The sequence below is a fragment of the Sparus aurata genome, chromosome 10 (genome assembly GCF_900880675.1).
Source record: "Sparus aurata chromosome 10, fSpaAur1.1, whole genome shotgun sequence".
Lineage (NCBI taxonomy): Eukaryota > Metazoa > Chordata > Actinopteri > Spariformes > Sparidae > Sparus > Sparus aurata.
This window is the reverse complement of record NC_044196.1, coordinates 15,780,388-15,807,087: the sequence shown is the minus strand read 5'-3', so window position 1 is coordinate 15,807,087 and position 26,700 is coordinate 15,780,388. Positions and strand designations below refer to the sequence as shown.

The window sequence follows — 26,700 nt, the reverse complement described above, 5'->3', positions numbered from 1 at the left end:
AGTGTTTCTACTCTTCTCTAGTAATTGTAACACGGACCCTGACAGTTTTGTAGCTTTGAACGGTGTCTCAGAGGGACTTTATTTTCCTCTGAGAAACGGCTTCTTTATTCCCCTAATTGAAAAAAAAAAACAATTACCTCATTAATATGGTTAATTTAAAAAATCTGAGTTTAAATTTCTGCCCTTTTTTTTTTTTTTTTTTTACAAAGGAAAAGTTTTCAGTGGCACATCAGTACCTTTAAAACTTGATCAGGGGACATCTGGGGATCATGAAAAACTGTTGTTTTAAAATACCAAAATTAAAAGTCATAACTGTGAACACACCAGGTATATTTTGTCATTACAGAGCTTTTCTATGTGCTACTAAGTGGAAGGTGCATTTTTTTTTTTTTGATTTATCTGCTGCTCGACCCTCAAAACAGTGACGGGTGATACGTTTCATGTATACGTCAGTCATCAGCTGTGGATATCCGTCTCTAATCAGTTTTGTTTTGTACTTGTGTAAGCAAACAGAAATTGGCAATTCAAGTACAAAAGTTGCCGGACTGGACATTGGGTCCACACTCACACACACCAGTGTTACTGTCTCTCACCACCAGAAGGGGGCGCTGCACCTTGTCCTGTACTCTACAGTTGGTTCTTCCACACAACACTGTATGTAAAGTGTAAATATGACCTTGTATTAATAAAAAGTGAACATAAAAGCAGAATGTTTCGCTTGCCAGAATTTTTTTCTTTTCAGCTACAGGCGAACAGGATGAAAAACGTAAGATTACTTTGAGAATTATCTTTTTATATTTCAAGTTTTATGAAAGTCGCATTTAAATTTGCAAATGAGTCATCGGGGTCTATTCTGGGCCGGCGCTCATCCTCCGCCTAAGTTTTGTTGAAATCCATTCTGCAGGTTTTATGTAATCCTGCTGTCAAACCAACCAATCAGTCAACAAACGGACACGGGCGGAGACATGACCTTCCTCATTGGGGTTAATAATCCCGGTTATGTTGGATAATCAAGATAATCAGTGTTTTGATCTGACACATTAACTGGGTGATAAAAACTGGATAGCAAGTTAAACAACCCACTGATGAAACAACAATCCTCTGTACAGGTAATATCACTGAACAGGGGTTGTATTTGATGGAATTATGTTCCAAAATAGGGTTTTGAACTATTTCTATATTTGATAATCAGCTGCCTTAACAATTGATCATTGGTTATTCGTGAATGAAATATGAAATATGTTGGCTGTTTTTCCAGAGTTTCAACTTTAGAGTCTAGAGTCGGCTACATCAGGACAGACAGTGACTTAAATGATCAGGTAAATAATACAAAGATCAAAAAATCTGTTAAGAAGAGCCGTAATAAAATTATTATTTTTTTCACCCTTTCTGATTACATCTGCACTCGTATTGTGCACCTACTTAACAACATACAAAAAAAAAAAAAAAACAGGAAAAACATTTCTATTGTATTATTGATATGACGATTTTTAAAGATTAGCTCTCACCTGACAATCTTTAACGCCTGGCGAAACAAATCAACCCATTTTGAGGCCAATAAATATTCTAATTAATTCTTATACCAGTATTCTGTATGTTATCATTACATATTGTTTCACTCATTATTTTTTGATGAATTTGTGTCCATATCTGATTGTCATCTTTACATATATTTATTTGTATTAATCGATTAAAGACGGATCGATTAACATCCGTAGTCCAAAAATATTGTTTGAGATGCAAACAAGCTGTCGCATAACTTTCAGTATTACAGTAAAACACTCATTTCATTGTATAAATTAGATTTGAGATGCACCGGGATGAAAAGATAAAAATGTCGACCCCTATACAGACATTAAAGGGGCGGTACGTAGTTTTGGAGAAGAAATACAAACTCAGAATCATAAATAAGGTAATTATGCAAACTCAGTGTCCCCAGAACATCGTTTGCAGCTAGAAAGGTGGCAGGGTCCGCCACATATAAACAGAGTAAATCAGTATGAAATTGTGTTGTCCTTTAACGTGAGTTTGTTTATTTAGTCATGAAAACAACAGTTTGGTTTGTTTGGGCATAAATAAATCAGTCAACAACATCTTTCTCTTCTGATTACGATTCCTTCCCTGAAACTACAGACTGCACCTTTAACGTTAATGTCAAATAACACAGCAGAGTCTCGGCTCACCTCGTCTGACGTCTCTCCCGCTCTCCTCAGCTTCCTCTCTCCACTCTGTGGCGACGTAGACGACTCACAACACTTTATTATTCCTCTCGCCCGCCGATGTCGGCATTTGAATATTGAAAAAACGCAGGATTCAGATCTTTATCATGACCAGGAAACTTTCCCCCCCACTGAGAAACATATTATAATCATTGTGTATCACGCAAACAAAATGCATGTTAGACACAAAATGCAGCTGGTGGAAATGATGCAGATGAATGAGGTTTGAAAGAAAAGGGCTCGCTTCAATCACACCTGACCAACCATGGACATGTTAGATGGGTCGATTAAGTGCACTGCTGACCTTTTTGACCATTAAAACAACAACTGACGCTGTAGTCGTTGCATTTTAATGGTGCACTGCAAGACTATTGGTTGAAAAAAAATTAATGTATCAACATTTCTGCCACTTGTCATGTGCCTTGATTAACATTTACTCATGTCAACACAGAGCGTCATTCTTTCAGTGTTGTCCTTCCTCAGAACATATTTACAGCTGCAAATGAGTTGAGTAGAAATATATTTTCTACGAGACGCTGCCGATGCAAATAGCCACGGCCCGGTGGCTCCTTTGCATACGACTTTGCATCCCTGCTCACATCAGACAGCACATTACTGTCGTCTCTGAGGGGCCTGTAAACAAGTTTTACCTTTTTATAATATCTGCACTGCAAAGATGAGAGAGAACTGGATGATCAACACAACTTTTAACTTTAACTTTTAACTCTTTTCTACCAAATACGACAATTATCAGGTCGGGACGACTTTCTTTCGCATGCGTAGGCCTTTAGTTCGTTTCTCAAACCATCCCGTTGCTGCCGCCATTATGTTTACATAAGCGGGCCATCACTAAATCTCCCCGTAGAGTCTATTTACCAAAGACATTCAGGCACTAGAAATATCACATATGTTCTTTTTTTTATTTATGAAGTGGTCCTTAGTCTGAAAAAGTTTGAGCTACACTGTTTTAGACGGATCCCCTCCTGTATCTGTTCAAGTTGAAGGTTTTTTCGGACATACTTCTCGTCACGTGGGCGCCTCTCACTGTCTGTCGTGACTGTAACATCGTCAAAACTGCTTCAGTAGAGCATTGTACGACGAGAAACAAGTCTCAGCACCATCAGGATGCATAGCAATGACGTCATGGTTTTTGGCTGTGTAGGATCAGTGAGCTTATGTATGACGATGGTGAAACAAAGTAGACTAAAGAGCAGCTTCCTTCCTCAGGCTGCTGTGTTGCTAATAAAACCAAGTTCTTGTAGCAGGTTATTAGTTTTTTGGTGTAGAATGAAGAATGAAATGCTTGGTGGCCTTGCTGACCACTGTAGATATTAACAGCTCATTTTGCTCATTTCTCCTTGGATGTCACATTCCCGTTCATATGTTCCAGGAAATCACATTTGCAGGCCTGTTGGGACACGACCAGAACTGGACTCCCTGAGGGTCTAAACAAAAGCAGATGTACTGTATATAAAGCCACAGAGTAAAGACCCAGCCTCCACACATCACGAGGAAAATATCCCAGAGGCTACAAACTCTGAGGAAATGGAATTTGGGGCTTTGCTTCTGCTGACCCTCCTGGGACTCTCATTTGGGGAGCCAGGGTTTGTACAGAGAGATTACATGAATACCTTAGAGTGGCTGAGAGCTAAAGTGGAATTCATAAACAACTTGGAGGACAAACTGAAAATTTTTGACGGATGGCAGAGCGACGTTTACGCTCTGGAGGCCAGACTCAACGCCACCGTGGATGAGCTGACGAGACAGAAAGCTGAAGTGGACAGACTGAACAAGGAGAATCAAGGTACAAGATTAATAGTGATTAAAAGAAAACATTAAAGGAGAACGTCGGCCGTTTTTAACTCATATCCCTGTTGATCGAGGTTCCCGAGTGCTGTCAGTAGGAAAAATACTGTGAATTTTTTGCACAATATTTACCAGATATCAGGCCGGCAGCTAAAGCGAACCTATGGGGGCAGACATCCTTAAGTTTTACTTCCGGTTATGTCTGCCCCTATGGGTACGCTTTAGCTGCCGTTCTGATACTCGGTAAATATTGTGCCAAATGTTCTCGTTATTTATCCTAATGACAGCACTCGGTAACCTTGATCAGCAGGGATATGGGTTAAAAATGGCCGGCCTTCTCCTTTAATTCCAACCCAATATTTTGAGAAATGCATTTGGATTTTTGTCATTAACTTTCTTAAACTTGTACAGACATGGGAATGAGACTTAATGCCACAGAGGAGGAGATTGATAAGCTGAAACAGAGCAGCGCTAAAGGTAAGATGATCAACCTTACAGTATTTAAAGGTTTAATATGTAACATTTCGGCATTGAAATGTCTAAAATGACGACATTTATTATGTATTTCGTTGACCTTAAAAAAATCAAGTGAATGTGAAGAAATGACAATTCAATAACAATTGTGATATCTACATATTTTATCACAGAGATATCTCCTGGAGTTAGCATGCAACCAGCTAGCCTGGCCCGTCCCAGCCAAAGCTCCTGTGCTAGCGTTGTAATCTCAAACAGTCCCTTTTGTCCCAGAGCTCCTAGTCCTTACCGCCAGCTGCACCAATAACTGAGCTTACTAGTTAACAGCAGCCACAGTTAGCAGCAGTTAGCGATTACTCTGGTAATATACTGCTGTGTAGTATGACTTTGGCAGGTGGTTCATTCTTATATATTTCACCTTTTTAAGGGCTTATTTTTTAAAATATAAAAGATGTAAGTCATTGAGAGTTATCACCCTGAATCAAACTTTTATGACGTCTCCATGTAACTATCTGTTGACAGATGCTCCTCAGATCGCGTTCTCGGCCTGTTTGTCAAACTCCGGGGAGATTTACAGCGGACCAAGTACAGATAAGACTCTGGTTTTCAAAAGGATCTTCTCAAACACTGGTGGTTATGACCAAAGTACAGGTACAGGACATTTTCATGTTACTTTAAACATTTTGCTATTGGTTTGACACATTAAACTGCTTTATCAGAATCATATAATTGTTTAGCAGTAGTAGTCGTTTGAGATAAATTTGTTGTTTTTCTAAAGTTGAAACCCTTCTTGTGGACACGGAATGTCCTGAAGCTGTAAAACTCACACACTCATGCTTCTGGTATTTCAAACAAGATCACACAAAGAAGAAGAATTTGTGATACTGTTTGACTGTCTCATGTTTTCTAGTGCTGGTTGGAGTTTAAAGCTGCCAAATCCTTTATTGAGTTTTCCCATTCTTGAAGCTATGATTGTTGTTCTGTTTCCAATAAAGAGGTGCAGGATTTATGTAATGCAATGAAACACAATAATGCAGTTGAGACAAAAGAAATCCCTCAACTGCTTGTTCTGAGGGTTAGCTATGTATCAAAGTTCAAAAATGCAATTGTTGGGGCCATGTAGTGTATTGATAGATAGATTGATAGATAGATAGATAGATAGATAGATAGATAGATAGATAGATAGATAGTCAGACAATCATTACAGGAACATCATAGGATACATTCTAACCATTGATTCCATGAGCTTATATTCGGTAGATCTTCACAAATGTTAATTAGTAATACATAACTTCCCTCAAAGTAGCTCTGCCTTCAATAAAATGTGAAGACCTGAAACTTAAATCTACTTCTTATTTAAGTAACTCATCTTGCATCTCTGCTCTGTTGCAGGAGTCTTCACAGCTTCGGTGAACGGTCTCTATTACTTCACCTTCAGCACCTATGGCTACAACACTCACATAGCGGGGGCCATTCTGATGAAGAACGGCGCCCGTCAAATTTCGACCTATGACAACATTTCGGATGATGGCTCAGACATTAGCAGTAACTCTGCTGTCCTGCAGTTGACTGCTGGTGACAAGGTGCACATGGAGCTGTGGGATAACGGCAGAGTGTATGACAACTGGAATGGACACACGACATTCAGTGGCTTTCTTGTCTTCCCAGTGTAAATGATGATAAACAACACATGTTTCTACACTGAGGAAAAACTGCTCATGCAACAACAGTGTGAAATCAAGTCTTTACAAGTCTGTATAGCCATCCTGGCTCACCTTCTCAGTTTTCTAACAGTCATTTACAAATCTCAAGCAAATTTACAGCAAAATGTCAATGAAAAATCTCAAAAACCCAAGGCATGTTTATAATTTTCAAGTAGATTTTAATGCATGAGCCTTCTCCATAACAATAAATGAAAAACAGTTAACTCAGTCGATACAGTCTCTTCTTCTTTCTCTGGTGACTGAGCACTACTCTCTGCACCTCCTGCAATGTCAACTTGTGTTCACCAGCCTGCCTCTCAAAGCAGGGAAAATACAGTATGAGCAGCACCCTCTTGTGTTCATTGTCGGTTATTGCAGTAAATCATGTAAAAAAACTATTTGTACTATGTTTGGTTTTGAAAATAGTTGATGTCCTCTCCCAAACTAAAACACGAACAGTTTTACCAAAGCACCTTTTGAATACCATTTATAATTTGGAATATCCAGTACATCACCAAAAATCCATAACATTACGTACATATCCTGCATATGGCATGACCTAAAGTTCCTTAATTTACTGTGCAAGATACATTTATCATGAAAAAGCTATCAAGTTGCTGAGACATGCATCTTTATCTCATCAACAATTTAAGAATGTTTGCTAAATTACAAGAATACCACTGTCACTAACATGCAGTAGAAATAAAGATGCAATGTGGATGATGGGTGATTGTTGATTGTTCACATTTGTGCATTTATGACTGTTGGATGGCCTCACCCACAAACCCAAAGCATTAATCATTAATCAATCAAATATCAAGTATCTTCCTCCAGAATGGCCTATTGCACCATTAATAATTTTTAAACTTATACAAAACAATGGAAAAATTGTATTTTTACAGATACCAAAATTTGATGGTATGTAGGTGGTAATTACCAAGTAACATATTTGAAACCTCTTTTAAATTAACCCCTATTTACCACAATAACCTCCAAATGTTTTGATTTCAATACACTTCGAGGAAACTTCGAATTGAACTTTGCTTAACTTCCCCTCTTTAGGCCACTAAATTAAAGTGAGTTGTTCATTTCCAACAAGTTTAGTTGATTATTGCAGTACATTTCAAATCAATTAGATTTCACCCTTTTCTGTAATCTCAGTAGATCAGTCCAACTTTGGAACAGCTTTCCTCAATTATGTATCACTAACAAATACAACTTAATAATCAAGAATCAAGGAACTAATTTCCCTCTTTCTAAAAGTTACAATAGTTGGAAATCAAGCAGCAACTCACTTCAATGTAGCCGCCTTCTGAAGGGATATGCAGAAACCTATAGAAAATTCAAATGTAGCTATTAGTGGAAAGCTAGTCAGAAACCAATTGGAAGTTTCAGAACTACCTGCTATTGATATTGCTATTAATAGATGCTTGTTTAAGAAAGTTAATTTACAATGTTGGGCTAAGTTCCAACCAGTTCTGAGGTAGTTATTATGGTAGGTTGGGGGTAATTTCAAAGAACATCAAATTTCAGATATGTTTCTTGGCAATTCACACCCACTTACCATGAACTTGCGTGACCTGTAAAAGTGTTACCATAACAAAAGTTGTGTTGGTGTATGACACCAGATAATCTTTCGTTATTTTCATCACTTTGATCTATTCACCATTTTGTTCGATTTATTTTGTTAAAGCTTTTTAAAATAGGTTAATTTTGTATTGATTTATCACATTTTAACAGTTAATATCTGTAATCATTTAACTGGCACACTTCAGGCTATTTGCTGAGTAATTCAAAACACCCCTCTGGTACAGTTTGAACAAAAACAGAACACTGAATAGTAAGTTTCACTAATGAATGAATATTGTTATCCACTGTTGTTAGTGAGTCTATGTTCAATAACGAACATCACACAACAAAACAAAAAAAATATTTCAGAATGGATAGATTTGACATGACACAGAATTTGATATTAAAACAACACGGGCTCAGATGTTTGTCATTTCTGGGGAGCTGACCATCGTTGACAAGGATCCCTTGTTGTCCTGCAAGAGAGGTGTGTTAACAATGGAGAACAAATAAGGCACAGCAGATCACACACAAACACACACACACACACACAAACTCACACAGACACAGACACACACACACACACACACACACACACATTCCTTGTCTAGTTTAACATAACTGTTTCTTACATTTTTGCATTTTAAGGGTTTTTACTGAAAATATTAATAAATGATCAGTCACAACACAACAGAATGGTGACGTCACATTAAGCTTCCATACTTTATCCTTTATGTCATCAAACAGAATTATACACCCAGAATTCAATAGTAGGCAACACACTCAAAGACATAACATCAGTGTGAAGTATGTGTTTTCATTCCACTTTGCCTTTTTGCTCTATTTATTTCCGGAAACATCTTATATTTCTATTTTCTTTTTTGATCTTTATGACTGTCCTTCGTTAACAAGGACTTGTTGTTCTGTAGACGAGAGGTGGGAGAGGCGGTAAACAAAGATGTGATGTCAGGACATAAACATTTGCAAATAAAATCTTTTTTTATTTTAGCCCTCTCCTAAAGCAAACACTTAAGCTAGCTAAAAACTTCGGCATTTCACCTAGCCCCTCCAACCCACATAATGAAAAAAAAACCCTTACCTTTATCCAGCGAGCGTTTTCCTTCATCTGGTTTCTTCTTTTTTCTGCGCCAGATGAATACAGTAGTTTGGACGCCATGCCGTGAATGACTTGAACTTACGGCTCGGCGCAATTCCCCGCCCCCTCCTAGTTTAGTAGTACTGGTCGTCATAGCAACGCGGCGTGGTAGACATCAGATTTGACCTCTCAGCGGGCAAGGTGTCAGGTCCTTTTCACATATTTTCCTTCGGGTCATTCCTCAGGTATTGCAGCTGACATTGCAACTTGAGGGGGCCCCCTAGTGGGGCGGGGGCCCTATGCACCCGCATAGTCCGCTTATAGCAAGAAACGGCTCTGTGTCTGCTGTATCCTCATCCAGTGGAGATATTCCTTCAATATCACATAAAGCTCATCAGTCATTTATCTGTGTTTTATAACTCTTTGAAACTGCTTAAAAGTGACAACTTTAAAAGTGGGTGCATGCTTTAAAGGGACACTGTGCTGTATATTGCAAGGTTTAAAATAAAAACAGATTATGAATTTCTCCATTAGTGTAACAGAACTCAATTATATAGTATGCTTAGGATCTGTTTTGCTTGGTAACCTGAGAAGTTTCGTCTTTGCAGGAGCAATTCTGAAGTATTTTGGAGCCAGCAAGGAAGCAGAAATTTTGAGGAGGGGCTTAGGGTAGATCTGCTTAAAACACAAGACTCAGATGATACTGATAATCATCACAAAGTGGTGTGATTGTGTTATATAGTTCTGTATGGTTCCTTTAAAGTATTGTTTTTACTGTTGGTTTGTTTTCATTGTTGCATTTTTATTGTATGCTGGTTTATTGTGTTGGTCCTGAAGGGCTTGTGTTACATTTGAAAGGTTCCTTACTACCTCAACAGTATTATTCTAGTTAGTTTTTTTGTTTTTATTGTTTACATATTGATATGGATGCTGACTCATTGTGATTTTCTTTTCTAAGTAATAGCCTATTTTATTTTCTCTACAACTCTTTAACTTTAGTTTTGGGTGTATGTATGTTATATGTTTAATGTCAACTTAAAATAAAATAAAATTGAGGACACTCCATCAGTTTCATTTATTGACCTTTCAAGGATCCGTATTGTTTACCTTGTATTATCATTTTCTATTAGTTCAACTTACTAGTGTGGGTCAACTTAAGATGTTTGATTTTAATTTGAGAGAGGCTTTCACGACTCTAACCTGTTTTTCCTCTTAAAATGTAATAGATTGTTGCATCTTTATGGATCATCCAAAAGGGTTAGGAATCTATCCATCGTAGTTTGACAAAATAGGGGCCCCCAAACAGCATCTTGCATAGGGCCCCCAAAAAGACAGAAACGGCCCTGGGTGCAGTCATGAAACTTTACAGGTGCTAAGTTGAGATCATTATGAAGGCCGAGTTTGAAGGTGGGTGTGGTCCGAGCAAGGGTGCTGAAAGTAGGGCCTCTTACTTTACATACTTTACACCCCTGGTCCATATTACTAGTTGTCACCTGTTTTAGCGGGAAGTACCACAGGAGGAGCTTTGAGCATTCTGCCAGGTGTTATTATGTCTGTCCGTGGACAGATTTTGTTAACATGATAGGATCACGACTGTGTAAGATGTAGTCATGATGCCGAGTTCAAAGATTGGTCTAATGATCTTTGGGTGGCAGGGGCTAAAAAAAGGGCATTTAGTCATTTTTAGAGAACTGGAAGGGCACCCTAGAGGACAGTTCGGGGCGGCTGTGGCTCAGAGAGTAGAGCCAGTGTCTTGTTATCGGAAGGCTGCTGGTTCATTTCCCCTGGTCTGCATGTTGAAGTGTCCTTGGGCAAGCTGCTCTAACCCCAAGTTCCCCTGATGTGCTGGTCGGCATCTTGCATGGCAGGGGGGCCGGGGGCCATCAATAATGGAAGCACAATGGCAGCATCAACAACACGAGCAGAACATGCTGCAGTATGCAACTTGCCTGAAGCGTAAAGCCACTTTTGACAGTTGGAGGTACGAACATTACTTTGAAGTTGTTGAACGTAAGGAAAATAACTTGACTGTAAGGTGCACACTTTGCCTGTGTTGGAAACTTCTCTCCACCGCTGCTAACACTACCTCAAACTTAACGAAGCACCTACAGAGACAGCACGCACAAACACAAAGCTTGTTGCTAAGGAACCGTGGAGCAACATGAATGTAACAAGTAACGGGACTAGTAATGTAACCAATTACTTTCTTCAGGGAGTAATCATGTAATGTAAGGCATTACTATTTTTGAGAGTAATGTGTAATGTGTAATATATTACTTTTTTGAGTAACGAGCCCCAACACTGCTTATAATGCAAATATAAATTGTTGTTTGCCAAATTTGTGCATAATTGTTTGAAATTTGCAAAGTTATATGCAACTATTTACATTTAAATGCAGGCATTGCTCAGGTCTGCCTGTGCTCCTTCCAGCTGAATACAGAGCTGCACTGCCTGCTCCACATCCAGCAGTCTCCTCATTGTTTTGACTCATTAAACAAAAAAAACCACTCCACTACACACCAAACACACTACACCAAACACTCCATAACACACTAACTATACACTCCAAACACACTCAATGTCACAAATCTCTCAACTCTTAAAACTCGCTATCACTGTCGCTCTCTATCACCGTCACTGTCGCTGTCACTCTTTCACCGCCGTCCCTCCCACAACTTCCCCCTGTTCCTCATCAACCAAATCACGTGGCTTGCCATATAATTTTGTGATTGGTTGGTTTGGTGCGTTTTTCCACCAATTGGAAAGGGAGTAGCACAGGTGTTTTTGCTTGCAAACGCTTCTTTGCGGAGACTTTCGTGAGAGAAGCCCGTTTTGATCGTGTCTTCCTGCACCAAACGCACAGCAAACGAGATGGCAATGTTCGCGAAAATGTTTATAACATATTATTTATCATAAGTCCGGTTTTACTTGGCCTATCAACACGATTTAAAAACTGGCATATAGTTTGAAGGCCACCAACACATACGTCAAAACCAAGACTCACAGAGGCTGTGTCTTGCTGCTACGTCATCTTAAATTGGTCACGTGATTTTGACACACCGGTGCTTCCGTCGACTCAGGAGGTGGGGCATGGGGATGGGCTCTGCAGTGATTGGCTCTTGTGGCACGTGTCTATGGTGGCTATGGCTGACAATGCTAGCGGAATTCGTAAATCATTTATGAAATAATTATTAATGGTATCATTGTAGTCCAAACAAATACGACGTTGCACATCCTTAAACCACGCAGCAGCCATGTTGAAATTGGTATATGAGGCACACTCACACACACACATAGACAGACAGACAGAGATTTCTTGCTTTTAGAGAAAGATACTTCTCTTTGAAGGGAAGTCTATGGTCTTCAGTATTAAATGAGCTATTTAAATGTTCAATCAAGTCAATGAAATAGAGGCCGACATCGTGGTTCAGCAGTTTATTCAGAGAAAATCAGTTAACATAAAAAAATGTATTCATGTCAAAAACAGGTTTTTACATAATGTAACCATCACCATATCTGAACCAAAAAGTAGAATATTTTCACAAGAGTAAGAAGAAATACATTGTACATTGTGTTCATATTTATCCTCCTAAAAATACATTAAAGCCAACCCAAAACACCAGTATCTGACAACCTGGGGATGCGACTGAATAGTCAATTATGTTTCTCAGGAAGTTACATTTAGTTGATTTAATATAGAAAAACTAAATGAAATCAAAGGATTGACCCTCGTGCAACTGTTGATACATTTAATGCTTTTTAAGTGTCATTGTTGTATCATTTCAACTGCATAAATGTGTATTGCAAACATTTTGGCTAAAAGTGTTTATTCTTTTTCTATTTTAAATTCAATTATCAGTCTCTCATTCTGTGGTCCTGGATGAGTTTTGCATACATTTTTGTAGTTTTACACTAAACACAGCAATTAACTGTGTTATGTGGTTAAATACATGCTAGTTCCCTTAGAAAAATAACATTATTATCATGTTATCTATTCTTTTGTATCTTCTTTTGGAAAACAGTAGCCTCATGTAAACAAACTGCTTTTTAAAGGGTTAAAATCCTGAAAATGTAATGCATATTCCGTTATCATCAGGAGTGATGTTGGATGGAAAATGTAAACAAGTGAGAGTTGAAGTACTTTCATGGCAATTTGTGTACAAAATGCAGTTGGAGTGTTTTGTTTTTGTTTTCATCAGTTGCTTGAGTGTTTAAAAAGAAGAAAATCCACAGTTCATAATTATTATACCAAAGAAATTAAAGAACTATAAAAGATCCACACTTCATTATTATTATACCAAAGAACATCAAGATTGATAAAAGATTCACACTTTCAGAGAGGTTTAGTGTCACAAATGCACTATGACCCGTACCAAATTTATGAAAGGGGCTCTGGTGAACCACTTCTAAGCTAACATCAGCCACTGTTGCTCACTGAGACGAGGGGCACAATTTCTGACCCGAAGTCCTTCACAAAGAAATTCTCGGTCCAGCAACTTTAAACAACTTAATCAAATCGACCACAGGCTTGTAGAGGCAACCGAGAGACAGAGGAGGTCTCACTTTCACACTACGTTACAATCCTCTCACATACATAAACAAAACGTTCAAATTGTCACATGGAGCCCCTTTAATGAATAACAGACGGCACAAACTGTACACTGTTAGTGTTGTGTATGCTGTAACTCAGTGTAAAGCACAGATGAAATTAAACTTCTCATTATCAGCCTTTGTGTGCCACTCATGTCCTTCTCCTTTGCTCATGGCCACAGCCCTATCACACCACTCAACAGGCTCTTCATCTGAGGCCCAGTTCTTATAGCAGACCAGCTCGTCATTGACCCAGAACCACAAATCCAGAACGCAGGTGTAGCGCAGTCCCAGCCAGACGTAGCCAGTGTCGGCCTCCTTGGCTTTCTCTGCTGCCCATCTCTGCTGGGAGCTGTCAGTGATGGACACCAGGCCACGGTGATTCTTTATGCAGTAGTCTGAGGCTTCTTCCCACGTCTTTTTCTCTTTGATGAGGATCATGTTTTCTTCTGTATCATGGAAGACAAACACAGATCACAGAAGCAGCATTATTCACTTAACTGTTAGGAAAACTAGGATTCAGTACGGATTAAAAAAAACCAAAAACTTACTTTAGAGCTAGCAGTGTCATAATACGGTATCTAGTAGGATATATTGAGGACTGAAACAGCCGAAATCAAACATAAATAAAGGAAATAAAAAATGGCTCAACAAATAAATGAATCTGTGATTGATTTTGAATTGATTTATTTACCTTTGTACTGATAATAATTACTTACATTCCTGTTTATTTTTTCCATTTCAGTTATTGATGTTTACATTTATTTCTGAAGTTTTCTCCTTCTGAATTTTTCCACCTACTTTTTTCCACAATCGTATAAAAGAAAATTCAAGCAGAAACATCAGTTTATGTCAGATTTTGCAATTTATCCAATGCCTTCCTTCAATTATTTATTTATTCAGGTGCATTGAATTAAGAATAATAAGAATTAATGATGAATGATGGCTGGTTTTTGATTTTGGCACTTTTCAGTCCTCCATACTAATACATATATATTTGTGTCTATATGCCTCAATATCATATTTGATGTTTTATGTAAATTTGTGGTGAACAGGAGCCCACTGGTCACGATGGTGTCTCACCACGGGATATTACTGGGACATTTTCCGACCTTGTTCGTGGCAACAAAAGCGGAGATATGTTTGCCAAGACTGCTGTGTCTCAAGTAAAATCGTGAACCTTCGCGAAACGTGAAGTTGCAGTGAGGTCGAATGTTCAATGTATCTGTGGTCTGCACAAAAGGAAATTTCCCATATTTACTCTGGAGATTTGGACGTCATTAAAAAACGATAATGATCGCTTCTAATGAAATAGACAACAACAACAAAAGCACTGATACCACCTGATATTCACACTCTCATCAACATTTGGTTGAAATAAATAAATCCACCACTGAGGGAAATAATGCATGAATAGGAATAATACACCTTGTTAAACTCACCTTTATAGCAGAAGAAGGGTTTTTTCTTATCACAATCACGAGAGTCCCATTTTTGACTTGGCAGCAGAGTCACAGCACATTTCTTACTGTTGTCATCTTCAAATGACTTCCAGTTTCTGAAAGAGGCTTTACTCCCATCTGACCACCCCCAGCCGTCTGTGAACAGGCCGATCCAGTAGAAGCTGTTCTTGTTCTTCTGATTCTGTATCTCACTTCTGAGTTTTCTGTCTACTAACTGATGGAGTCCACTGACCAGGTCAGTGTGCTTTTCTCTGCAGTACTCCTGAGCCTCTGACCAGGTCTTTTTGTCATCGTGAAATATGTATTGCTTCTCTGGAGTGAACAGAAAAACTTGCATCACCATACATGTATTGAGGAAATATGCATCCTATCAAGTCATTCCATCATATAACATACTGTTGTTTTTAAAGTGTGTCTGTACAGGTGAAACAGTGAATCAAGTTTGAATGTGGATTATAAGCTACATATTCTCACCATCATTGCAGATGAAAGCACGCTCGTCACTGCATTCGAGGTCGTTCCATCCATTGTGATGCATCGCCACACAGTTGTGACAACCACCTATATCATCTGGTTGACCGCCAGCCCAAAACTCTTTCACAGTGGCCTCCACCTCCGGCAGAGACCAGTGCCACACCCTGTTTTCTTTTCCTGGGATGTTATACAGCCCAATCCAGGCTTCATCTGTATTCACTGAGTCACTGAGTCTCTGTGTGTCATTCATGTCATACACTGTGGCCAGGTCAGTGTAGTTTTCTCTGCAATATCTCTGGGCTTCTTCCCATGTCTTTGGCTCTTTGATGAGGGTCATGTTTTCTTCTGTATCATGGAAGACAAACACAGATCACAGAAGCAGCATATTTCACTTTACTGTTTAGAAAACTAGGATCCAGTATTACTTTAGAGCGAGCAGTGTCATAATACGTCTCTAGTAGGACATGTAGAGGATTGAAACTGCCGAAATCAAAAGTAAATAAAGGAATGAATAACAAACAAATGAATGAGTTTTCCAAAAATAATACTGAATGAGTTTATTTAAGTTTGTACTGATAATAATTACTTACTTTCCTGTTTAATTTTCCATTTCAGTTATTGATTTTTACACTTATTTCTGAATTTTTCCACCAACTTTTGTTTTCCATAAAAGAAAATTCAAGCAGAAACATCAGTTTATGTCAGATTTTTTTAATTATCTAATGCCGTCCTTCATTTATTTATTTATTCAGGTGTATTTAATTATGAATCAATGATGAATGATTAATAATGGTTGTTTTTTTTGGCAGTCCTCCATACTAACACAAACCGGAGAAGGACATCAATAGATCAGACCATTAAATTATAGCCAGTTTTTAAAATAAAGTGTTCATATTTTACGTTTTATTCAAATTTGTGGTGAACAGGAGCCCACTGGTCACGATGGCATCTCAACATGTTTAAAGTGCGTAACCACCGGATATTACTGAGACATTTTCCGACCGTGTTCTTTTCTCGTCAAGAAAAGCGGATATTTTTGACAAGACTGCTGTGTCTTTGTGAATGTTTGTGAAATGTGAAGTTGCAATGAGGTTGAATGTTCAACGTATCTGTGGTCTGCACAAAAGGAAATTGCCCACATTTACTCTGAAGATTGGGACGTCATTAAAAAACGAGAACGATCACTTCTAATGAAATAGACAACAACAACAAAAACACAGATACCACCTGATATTCACACTCTCATAAACATTTGGTTAAAATAAATAAATCCACCAATGAAGGAAATACTGCATGAATAGGAATAATACAACCTGTTAAACTCACCTTTATAACAGAAGAAGGATCTTTTCTCACCACAATCACGAGAGTCCCATTTTTTATTTTGCAGCAGAGTCACAGCACATTTCTTACTGTTGTCATTGTTAATTGACTCCCAGTCTCTGAAAGAGGCATTACTCCCATCTGACCATCTCCAGCCATCTCTGAACAGGCCGATCCAGTAGACGTCATTCCTGCGTCTGCAATCATTTATCTGACTTTTTAGATTTTTGTCTCGTAACTGATGGAGTCCACTGACTAAGTCAATGTGATTTTCTCTGCAGTGCTTCTGAGCCTCTGACCAGGTCCTCTTATAATGGTGAAATATGTATTGTTCACCGGATGGCTTCTCTGGAATGAACAGAAAAACTTGCATCACCATACATGTCTTGAAGAAATATGCATCCTATCAAGTCTTTCCATCTTATAACATACTGTTTTTTTCTAAGTATTACTATACAAGTGGAACAGTGAATCAAGTTTGAATGTGGATTATTAACTACATATTCTCACCATCATAGCAGATGAATGCACGCTTGTGACTGCATCTGTGGTCGTGCCATTCATTATTCTTGATCACCACACAGTTGTCAGTACCATCATTATCATTTGGTTCCTGTTGAGCCCAAAAGTATTTAGTGACCTCCACCCCTGGCAGAGACCAGTGCCACACCCTGTTTTCTTGTCTTATGTTGCTGTGCAGCCCGATCCAGGCTTCACCTGTATTCACTGAGTCATTGAGTCTCTGTGTGTCATTCATGTCATACACTGTGGCCAGGTCAGTGTAGTGTTCTCTGCAATATCTCTGGGCTTCTTCCCATGTTTTAGTCTCTTTAATAAAGTGGTAGACGTGGAGGGGACACACGAGGAAGAGGCACTGACCTAAAACAACATGAAGAAACTGCAGTGTTGGAGCCGCTGACACAACAAGCAACTGTTTATTAACGTACAATCAGGAGAACCCCGATCACACACACTACTTACACCATTCTTTCTGTTTTTCTAAATGGGGCAGCTGGCAATAAGATGCACTTACCCATCAGAACGAGCAGAACCAGACTCCACTGCATCTTTGCTCTGTGAGATGAAACTGATATGTGAGTGAATAAAACAAAAACAGTTTAGCAGGTGCAGGGAAACACAGTTTTTCACAACTGAACGAACAAACACAGCGTCACACCATTCTGACAGTCACGATCCTGGTGTCTTTTCCGTTACCTCCTGTTTTATTTTGAAATTGTGCCCTCTTGTGTCGGCTCCTTCCCCCTGTGTGATTTCCCTCACCTGTCCTCGCCCAGCCTCACTCCACCTGCACCGCCTTTAGTTTTCCTGGATTCTTGTTTTATATATATATCATTCACAGTGGTGTAGTGGGTATTTTATCACTGGGGGAACTCCCCCCCCCCAAAAAAAAAAAACATGTTATTTTGATTAGGTCACCCAGATAGACCCAAGTTGCAAATGCTTGAGCCATATATCGTTGCAATTAGACGGCTCTCCTTCTCTTTCTCACACACACACACAACATATGCAAAACTGTTCAGTGTGTGTCTTTGTATCAGTGTGTTGCTGTAATTGTAAAATTAATATATATATAAAACAGTAACTGAATTATTTGTGTGTGTGTGTGTGTGTGTGGTGTTGCTCCCTCACCAAAAACTACAACTAAGATGATCTATAACTGTATACATTATGTGTTTAGTATAGGCTATGGTGATTGAGAGAGAGAGAGAGAGAGATAGAGAGAGAGAGAGAGAGAGAGAGAGAGAGAGAGATGATGAAGGTGGAGTTCTTTTCTGCAATGACTCTGAATTCATTGAATACACATTTAACCCATATCAAATCAGTTGACTCAAAGCTGCTGATAAATAAAGATTGCATATAGGTAACAATAAGTACAGTAATACCATAGCTTACCTTTTTCTTAATCAGAGTGGTGACTCTGGCCTTTGTATGTAGCTGGTCATGGGCTGATAATGGACCTGACTCCACCTGCATCTCACTGGTTCCTTCTCCTGCTCTTTCTCTCTCCTCTCCTCCTGTCTCTGTCCCTTCAACCTCTCCATCTCTCTCTCCTGTCTCATCCTCTGTTGAATTTTTAAAATAAAGTATCAAGTAAGTCTAAGTATACTACTGAGTCATGACCGAATATTTTAATCCCATGTTTAGTCACATTGTTACTTATCCATCCAAACATCCAAATAATATTATTGATGGATAATTCATACTATGACTGAACATGGCCTTAAAATATTCTGATTCATTGCATGTCCTTTCATTTTGTTTGCCTAGGCTACATTTATAGTAAGTTACAGGTTAGCATCTCTATTGGCTATCTGTTGCATCTGTAGGCTAGTTCACTATTTTTCTCATTCTCTTAGCTTACTACAGTTCTCACCTTTCCTCCTCTTTGCCTGATCATCCTCTGCCTTTCTTGCTGCATCAAATGATAACTTGAATTGATGCAGCCTCTTACCACTACGTTGCATCTTTGCTCTGATCCAATCAATTGCCGATCTAAAAATAGACCTGCAGTCACACCGCGACCGTGTTTACTTTCGGTTTTAATGAAAAGAAACTTAAGGAAAAAAATACCGAGGACATGACCTCGGTGTCCTCAATGGTGACTACTGCCCTGCACACACACACACACACACACACACACGGCGCTTCTCAACACACATATTCAAAATTATGCACATTTTCGCCCCACGGCAAAAAGTGACGAATTATTGTCCTAATAATTGCATGAATGCATGAAGTATAGACGTATGGCATTGCAAATAGGAGACGGCGCTGCTTCTCTCCTCTCATACAGGCACTGCCACCTCACACAGGCTTCAAATCCTGCGTGACCGCGCCCGCAGTGACACAATAAATATTATATTTATATTTGTGAATTGCAGTATGTATTATTACTTTATTCGAAGCTATACTATAGCGAAAATTATAACAAAGGCAATGTTTAAAAAACATTTCTTAGACAAATAAAAAAAAAAATTCTTGCCAAAAAAAAAAAAAAAATCTCGCCAAAAAGACTGAGGGAACGCCGTTCCACCGCGTCCCCCGACCACTACACCACTGATCATTCAACTTTGTTTAATAAAGTGTTTCTAACCTTCTCTCGTAATTGTAACACGGACCCTGTCAATTTTCGATCTTCCAACAGCGTTCTGGGGACTTTATTTGCCTCTGAGAAACAGCTTCTTTATTCCCCTAATTCAAACAAACTGATTACCTCATTAATATTGTTAATATTAAAAACCTGAGTTTTAATTTATTCTGTTTTAATTTAACGACACAAAAAATTTTGTTTAAAATACCAAAATTAAAAGTCAGAGTCATTGGGGTCTATTCTGGGCCAACGCCCATCCTCCGCCTAAATCCTGCTGAAATCCGTTCTGTAGTTTTTGTGTAATCCTGCTGACAAACCAACCAATCAGTCAACAAACGGACACGGGCGGAGACATGACCTCCTTCCTCATTGGGGTTAATGATCCCAGTTATGTGGGATAATCAAGATAATCACATAGTGTTTTGATCTGACACATTAATTGGGCGATAAAAACTGCAGAGCAAGTTATTAAAAAACAATCCATTGATGAAACAACAATCCATTGTAGAGGTAATATCACTGAACAGGGATTCTATTTGACTGCATTATGTTCCAAAATAGGGGTTTGAACTATTTCTATATTTGATAATCGGCTGCCTTAACAATTAATCATTGGTTATTCGTGAATAAAATACCATGATTAATGTCGGCTACATCAGGACAGAACAGTGACTTAAAGGATCAAACAAATAACACAAAAATCAATCCTGTTACAGTTTTTGCCTAATGCTTAAACACTAAAAGTGGTTGCTATGCCCAAAGCATCACAGCCTCTAACTTTGGTGACCATGCCCTAAACAAAAGCACCAACTCTGCAAGCACAATATATGCTTTGCACTGTGTTTGAAATTCTCCAACACACTCCTTGCAAAACACTACACAATGTTTTTTACATAAGACACATTGTTCAAAAAGGAAATCTCATGCAATCATTGGGAAAACACATCTATTTAAAATACAAAACACAACTAAAATTGGAATAGCACACAGACTCACACACATGAAAACATTTCAAATCTTATTGTAGACCAATCAGTCTAAGCCATAGCACTACAAATACACCTGACGTGAGCACAGCTCCTTTGTGCCAACTTGGGAAACATGGAGGTTGAAAGAGGAAGAGGGAGAGGAAGAGCAGCAGCAGGATGAGGAAGAGGACGAAGAAGGAGAGCAGGCAACAGTGACACTGCATCACCACTCCATCCTCAGTCCCTACAACACAGCCCTCATTATTCGCTTTCTATACACACTTCATGACACAGTAGTCCAGGACGGGCCAGAGCAGCCCCAGTTTGTTGTCTTCTGGGATAATGTCAGTTTCCATCGGGCTGCTCTGGTCCGGGACTGGTTCATCAACCATAATAGATTTATTGCACTCAACTTGCCACCATACACTCCATTTTTTTAAAGATTTTTTTAAGGCATAGACACCTTTATTTGACAGTGGATAGACAGGAAAGGGGAGAGAGAAGGGGTGTGACATCAGTGTTCAACTGTTTCTTATAATTGTCTATTCATTTGATGGTTTGTGTGTGTCATTTGAAAACAAAATACCATTTTGAGAAGAAATAACATTGTTTTGAATGTAAAGTGTCATTTTTCAGGAGAATTGAGGGGTGTTGTGTGTGTGATTTTTGATTTGTGTGTAGAGTTCTGAGAGCATGAGGCATGCTTTCAGAAAATGTGTGTAAACAATCGAGAAAAACTGTAAAGTCAAAAACCATCCAAAGTACTGAATCCAGCTGTGTTTTGCATAAAGCACATCTGTGTGTTGCTGCTGCTAGGAAAGAGTGCAAACAAAGGTGCATGTGTTTAATGTTTTGATGCTAAAAACAGTTTTGAAATTGGATTGTTAGGTTTTGTTTCAAGAGTTTCATTTTGCCGTATAAGTTAGGAGTTTATCTACATGTGCTGTGTCTTACTCGACCTGTGTGTTAAGTTATGACACAGTGAGCCAAAATCTGCAACATGTGTGTAAGCAATCGGCAAAAACTGTAAAGTCATGCCATAATGAAAAATTAATTCTTTTTTTTTTTTTACCCTTTCTGATCACACCTGCACTCGTATTTTGCACCTATTTAACAACATACGCCAAAAAAAAGACGAGAAAAACATTTCTATTGTATTATTGATATAATGATTTTTAAAGATTAGCTCTCGCCTGACGATCTTAATGCCTGGCCAAACAAAATCAACCCATTTTGAGGCCAATAAATATTCTAATTCATTCTTATACCAGTATTCTGTATGATATCATTACATATTGTTTCATTATTTTTTGATGAATTTGTGTCCATATCTGATTGTCATTTTTACATATATTTATTTGTATTAATCAATTAAAGACGGATCGATTAATTAATATCTGTAGTCCAAAAAAAAACTGAAGAAAATTGAACAAGCTGTTGCAGCACTCATTACCTGAAAACAGTAATTTCATTGGACAAATGACATTTTAGATGCACCGGGATGAAAAGATGAAAATGTTGACACTGATTCAGACATTAAAGGGGCAGTTCATAGTTTTGGAGAAGAAATTCAAACTCAGAATCATAAATGAGGTAATTATGCAAACTCAGTGTCCCAAGAACACCGTGTGCAGCTAGAAAGGTGGCAGGGTCCGCCACATATAAACAGATAAAATAAACAGTATTAAATTGCGTTATCCTTTATCATCAGTTTGTTAATGCAGTCATGATAAGAAACAGTTTGCTTATTTAGTTTGTTTGCATAAATAAGTCAACAAACATCTTTCTCTTCTGATTACGATTCCTTCCCTGAAACTACAGACTGCACCTTTAACGTTAATGTCCAATAACACAGCAGAGTCTCGGCTCACCTCGTCTGACGTCTCTCCCGCTCTCCTCAGCTTCCTCTCTCCACTCTGTGCCAACGGAGAAGACTCACAACACTTTATTATTCCTCTCGCCTGCCGATGTCGGCATTTGAATATTGAAAAAACGCAGGATATCATGACCAGGAAACTTTCCCCCCCGCTGAGAAAAATATTATAATCATTGTGTATCACGCAAACAAAATGCATGTTAGACACAAAATGCAGCTGGTGGAAATGATGCAGATGAATGAGAAGAAAAGGGCTCGCTCCAATTACACCTGACCAACCATAGACATGTGAGATGGGTCGATTAAGTGCACTGCTGACCTTTTTGACCATTAAAACGCAGACTGACGCTGTAGTCATTGCATTTTAATGGTGCACTGCAAGACTATTGGTTGAAAACAAATTAATGGATCAACATTTCTGCCAGTTGTCATTTCCTCATGTCAACACAGAGCCTTTTTTCTCCTAGCGTTGTCCTTCCTCAGAACATATTTTTTAGCTGCAAATGAGTTGTGTAGAAATAGCTTTTTTAGGAAACGTAGCCGATGCAAATAGCCATGGCTCGGTGGCTCCTTTGCATCCAACTTTGCATCCCTGCTCACATCAGACAGTGTGTTACTGTCGTCTCTGAGGGACCTGTAAACAAATTTTACCTTTTTGTCATGCACTGCAAAGACGAGAAAGAACCGGACGATCAACACAACTTTTAAACCCTCAGAAATGAACTCTATTCTACACAATAGGACAATAATCACGACGGGAGGACTATCTTTTGCACACGTAGGCCTTTAGTTAATTTCTCAAACCATCCCATTGCTCGCTCCTCTCTTGCACGCTCTCTCACCATCCCTGCCGCCATTATCAGATGTTTACATCAGCGGGTCATCACTAAATCCCCCCACAGAGTCTATTTACCAAAGACATTCAAGTACTAGAAATATCACATACTTTTTTTTGTTTGAGCTACACTGTTTTAGACCGATCCGTCCTGTATATGTTCAAGCTGAAGGTTTTTTACAGACATACTTCTCGTCACTTAGAGGAGAGCGTCATATGACAAGAAACAAGTCTCAGCACCATCAGGATGCATAGCAATGACGTCATGGTTTTTGGCTGTGTAGGATCAGTAAGCTTATGTATGACGATGGTGAAACAAAGTAGACTATAGAGCAGCTTCCTTCCTCAGGCTGCTGTGTTGCTACTAAAACCATGTTCTTGTAGCAGATTAGGGTTAGTTTTTGGTGTAGAATGTAGAATGAAATGCTTGGGTGCCTTGCTGACCACTGTATGCTCATTTCTCCTTGGATGTCACATTCCCTGTGTATATGTTCCAGGAAATCACACTCGCAGGCCTGTTGGGACACGACCAGAACTGGACTCCCTGAGGGTCTAAGCAAAAGCAGATGTACTGTATTATAAAGCCAGAGAGTAAAGACCCAGCCTCCACACATCACGAGGAAAATATCCAAGAGACTACAAACTCTGAGGAAATGGAATTTGGGGCTTTGCTTCTGCTGACCCTCCTGGGACTCTCGTTTGGGGAGCCAGGGTTTGTACAGAGAGATTACATGAATACCTTAGAGTGGCTGAGAGCTAAAATGGAATTCATAAACAACTTGGAGGACAAACTGAAAAATGTTGACGGATGGCAGAGCGACGTTGACGCTCTGGAGGCCAGGCTCAACGCCACCGTGGACGAGCTGACGAGACAGAAAGCTGAAGTGGACAGACTGAACAGGGAGAATCAAGGTACAAGATTGATAGTGATTAAGAAAAACATAAATTCCAACCCTACGTTTTGAGAGACGCATTTGGATTTTTGCCATTTATCAAGTTTTTTAAACTTGTACAGACCTGAGAACGAGACTGAATGCCACGGAGGAGGAGATTGATAAGCTGAAACAGAGCAGCGCTAAAGGTAAGATGATCAAACTTACAGTATTTAAAGGTTTAATATGTAACATTTCGGCATTAAAATGTCTAAAATGACAAGACATTTATAATACATTTTGTTGAGTTGTGGTCTTACAGTTATCCCAAATGCTTCCTACAATGTTCAAACCTGAAAAAAAGCTTATTTGTGAACATTTCTGCCTGACTGATGTTTTAGATTTTTATCAGCAATGGTGTCTGTTTAACAATAAGGACAGCCAGAGCCGGCCCAAGCCTTTTGGGGGCCCTAAGCAGAATTTGATATGGGGCCCCCTCCCCCCACTGCTGAGTCACCTGTGCTTGACAATAATTGTTGACACAAATGTCACAGTATAATGTTAGATTATAAATTGTAGTAATACAGTGACGGATGATGAACTACTGTCCCCCTGGGCACAGATGCATAAGGACCGGTGGTTTATTCTTATATTTCACCCTTTTAAGGGCTTTTTTTGTAAAAATATAACAGATATAAGTCAATCACCCTGAATCAACCTTTTATGATGTCTCCATGTAACCATCTGTTGACAGATGCTCCTCAGATTGCGTTCTCGGCCTGTTTGTCAAACTCCGGGGAGATTTACAGCGGACCAAGCACAGATAAGACTCTGGTTTTCAAAAGGATCTTCGTAAACACTGGTGGTTATGACCAAGATACAGGTACAGGACATTTTCATGTAACTTTAAATATATTGCTAAGTGTTAGACACATTAAACTGCTTCATCAGAATCATATAATTGTTTAGCAGTTGTAGTTGTTTGAGATAAAGTTGTTATTTTTGCCAAATAACAATTTTCCTTTATTGAGTTCTCCCATTCTTGTGATTGTTGTTCTGTTTCAAAAGAGGTGCAGGATTTATGCAATGAAATGCAATAATGCAGTTGAGGCAAAACAAATGCTATCTATCTATCTATCTATCTATATAGACAATATATACAAGATATACAAATGTTAATTAGTAATATATAACTTCCCTCAAAGAAGCTCTGCCTTCAATAAAATGTAAAGACCTGAAACTTAAATCTACTTCTTATTTGAGTAACTCATCTTGCATCTCTGCTCTGTTGCAGGAGTCTTCACAGCTCCGGTGAACGGTCTCTATTACTTCACCTTCAGCACCTATGGCTACAACACTCACATAGCGGGGGCCATTCTGATGAAAAACGGCGTCCGTCAAATTTCGACCTTTGACTACACTTCGGATGATAGCTCAGACATCGGCAGTAACTCTGCTGTCCTGCAGTTGGCTGCTGGTGACAAGGTGCACATGGAGCTGTGGGATAACGGCAGAGTGTATGACAACTGGAATGGACACACGACCTTCAGTGGCTTTCTTGTTTTCCCAGTCTAAATGATGATAAACAACACGTGTTGTGAGCAAAAACTTATGCAACAATAGTGTGAAATCAAGTCTTTACAAGTCTGTATAGCCATCCTGGCTAACATTACCTTCTCAGTTTTACGATTATATGCAAATCTCAAGCAAATGTACAGCAAAATGTCAATGAAAAATCTCAAAAACCTGATGCATGTTTTGAATTTTCAATTCGATTTTAATGCATGAGCCTTCTCAATAACAATAAATGCAAAACAGTTAACTCAGTCAACAGTCACAGAATCTCTTCTTCTTTCTTTGGTGACTGAAAACTACTCTCTGCATGTCAACTCTGCATGTCAACTTGTGTTCACCAACCTGCCACTTAAAGCAGGGAAAATACAGTATGAGCAGCTCCCTCTTGTGTTCATTGCAAGTTATTGCAGTAAAGCATGTAGAAAAATATTTGTACTATATTTGGTTTTGAAAATACTTGACGTCCCAAACTAAAACATGAACAGTTTTACCAAAGCACCTTTGAATACCATTTATAATTTAGAAAATCAAGTACATCACCACAAATGCATAACATTACGTACATATCCTGCATGTGGCATGACCTAAAGTTACTTCATTTACTATGCAAGACACATTTATCATGAAAAAGCTATCAAGTTGCTGAGACATACATCTTTACCTCATCAACAATTCAAGAATGTTTGCTAAATTACAAGAATAACACTGTAACTAACATGCAGTTGAAATAAAGATGCAATGTGGA

The 26,700-nt window shown here is 38.8% G+C and overlaps 4 protein-coding genes across 6 annotated transcripts in view; 2 read left to right on the top strand and 2 right to left on the bottom strand.

Moving 5' to 3' along the window:
* LOC115589383 (secretory phospholipase A2 receptor-like) overlaps window positions 1–3,285 on the bottom strand; it is an 8,287-nt gene extending 5,002 nt beyond the window's left edge. Inside the window, exons 1-2 of the mRNA XM_030430226.1 lie at window positions 3,240–3,285; window positions 2,184–2,228 (exon numbers count right to left, since the gene is read on the bottom strand). Coding sequence (XP_030286086.1) covers window positions 2,184–2,228; window positions 3,240–3,285 — 91 coding nt within the window. The remainder of the gene's footprint in view (window positions 1–2,183; window positions 2,229–3,239) is intronic.
* LOC115589585 (complement C1q-like protein 2) overlaps window positions 1–26,700 on the top strand; it is a 26,933-nt gene extending 233 nt beyond the window's left edge. The window contains exons 2-6 of one of the 3 annotated variants that reach the window (XR_003985544.1): window positions 3,610–4,023; window positions 4,437–4,502; window positions 5,022–5,150; window positions 5,892–6,376; window positions 6,457–6,550. Coding sequence is in view for 2 of the 3 variants with exons in the window: in XM_030430568.1 (XP_030286428.1) it covers window positions 3,765–4,023; window positions 4,437–4,502; window positions 5,022–5,150; window positions 5,892–6,172 (735 nt within the window). In the remaining variant the exon portion in view is untranslated. Of the gene's footprint in view, window positions 1–3,609; window positions 4,024–4,436; window positions 4,503–5,021; window positions 5,151–5,891; window positions 6,436–6,456; window positions 6,551–25,972 lie in introns of those variants that run through there. The other 2 variants (XM_030430568.1, XM_030430567.1) reach the window with 2 other exon arrangements.
* Window positions 12,385–17,800, bottom strand: LOC115589543 (macrophage mannose receptor 1-like). Its single transcript, XM_030430491.1, has 6 exons — window positions 17,751–17,800; window positions 17,228–17,596; window positions 16,721–17,065; window positions 15,395–15,739; window positions 14,900–15,232; window positions 12,385–13,906 (listed from the first exon to the last, which is right to left on the bottom strand). Exons 1-6 carry the CDS (start codon window positions 17,782–17,784, stop codon window positions 13,554–13,556), a joined length of 1,779 nt encoding a protein of 592 aa, XP_030286351.1. The 5' UTR covers window positions 17,785–17,800; the 3' UTR covers window positions 12,385–13,553.
* Window positions 24,107–26,207, top strand: LOC115589584 (cerebellin-4-like). The gene is made up of 4 exons (XM_030430566.1): window positions 24,107–24,420; window positions 24,524–24,589; window positions 25,135–25,263; window positions 25,675–26,207. Exons 1-4 carry the CDS (start codon window positions 24,162–24,164, stop codon window positions 25,953–25,955), a joined length of 735 nt encoding a protein of 244 aa, XP_030286426.1. The 5' UTR covers window positions 24,107–24,161; the 3' UTR covers window positions 25,956–26,207.

Coding starts and splice junctions, on each gene's coding strand:
- LOC115589543 (XM_030430491.1), bottom strand. CDS start 17,784: ATGCAGTGGAGTCTGGTTCTGCTCGTTCTGATGG. Junction 17,066..17,227: donor TGCATTCATCTGCTATGATG/GTGAGAATATGT, acceptor TGTTCATTCCAG/AGAAGCCATCCGGTGAACAA. Junction 13,907..14,899: donor ACCCTTCTTCTGCTATAAAG/GTGAGTTTAACA, acceptor TCCATGATACAG/AAGAAAACATGATCCTCATC.
- LOC115589584 (XM_030430566.1), top strand. CDS start 24,162: ATGGAATTTGGGGCTTTGCTTCTGCTGACCCTCCTGGGACTCTCGTTT. Junction 24,590..25,134: donor GAAACAGAGCAGCGCTAAAG/GTAAGATGATCA, acceptor ATCTGTTGACAG/ATGCTCCTCAGATTGCGTTC. Junction 25,264..25,674: donor TGGTTATGACCAAGATACAG/GTACAGGACATT, acceptor GCTCTGTTGCAG/GAGTCTTCACAGCTCCGGTG.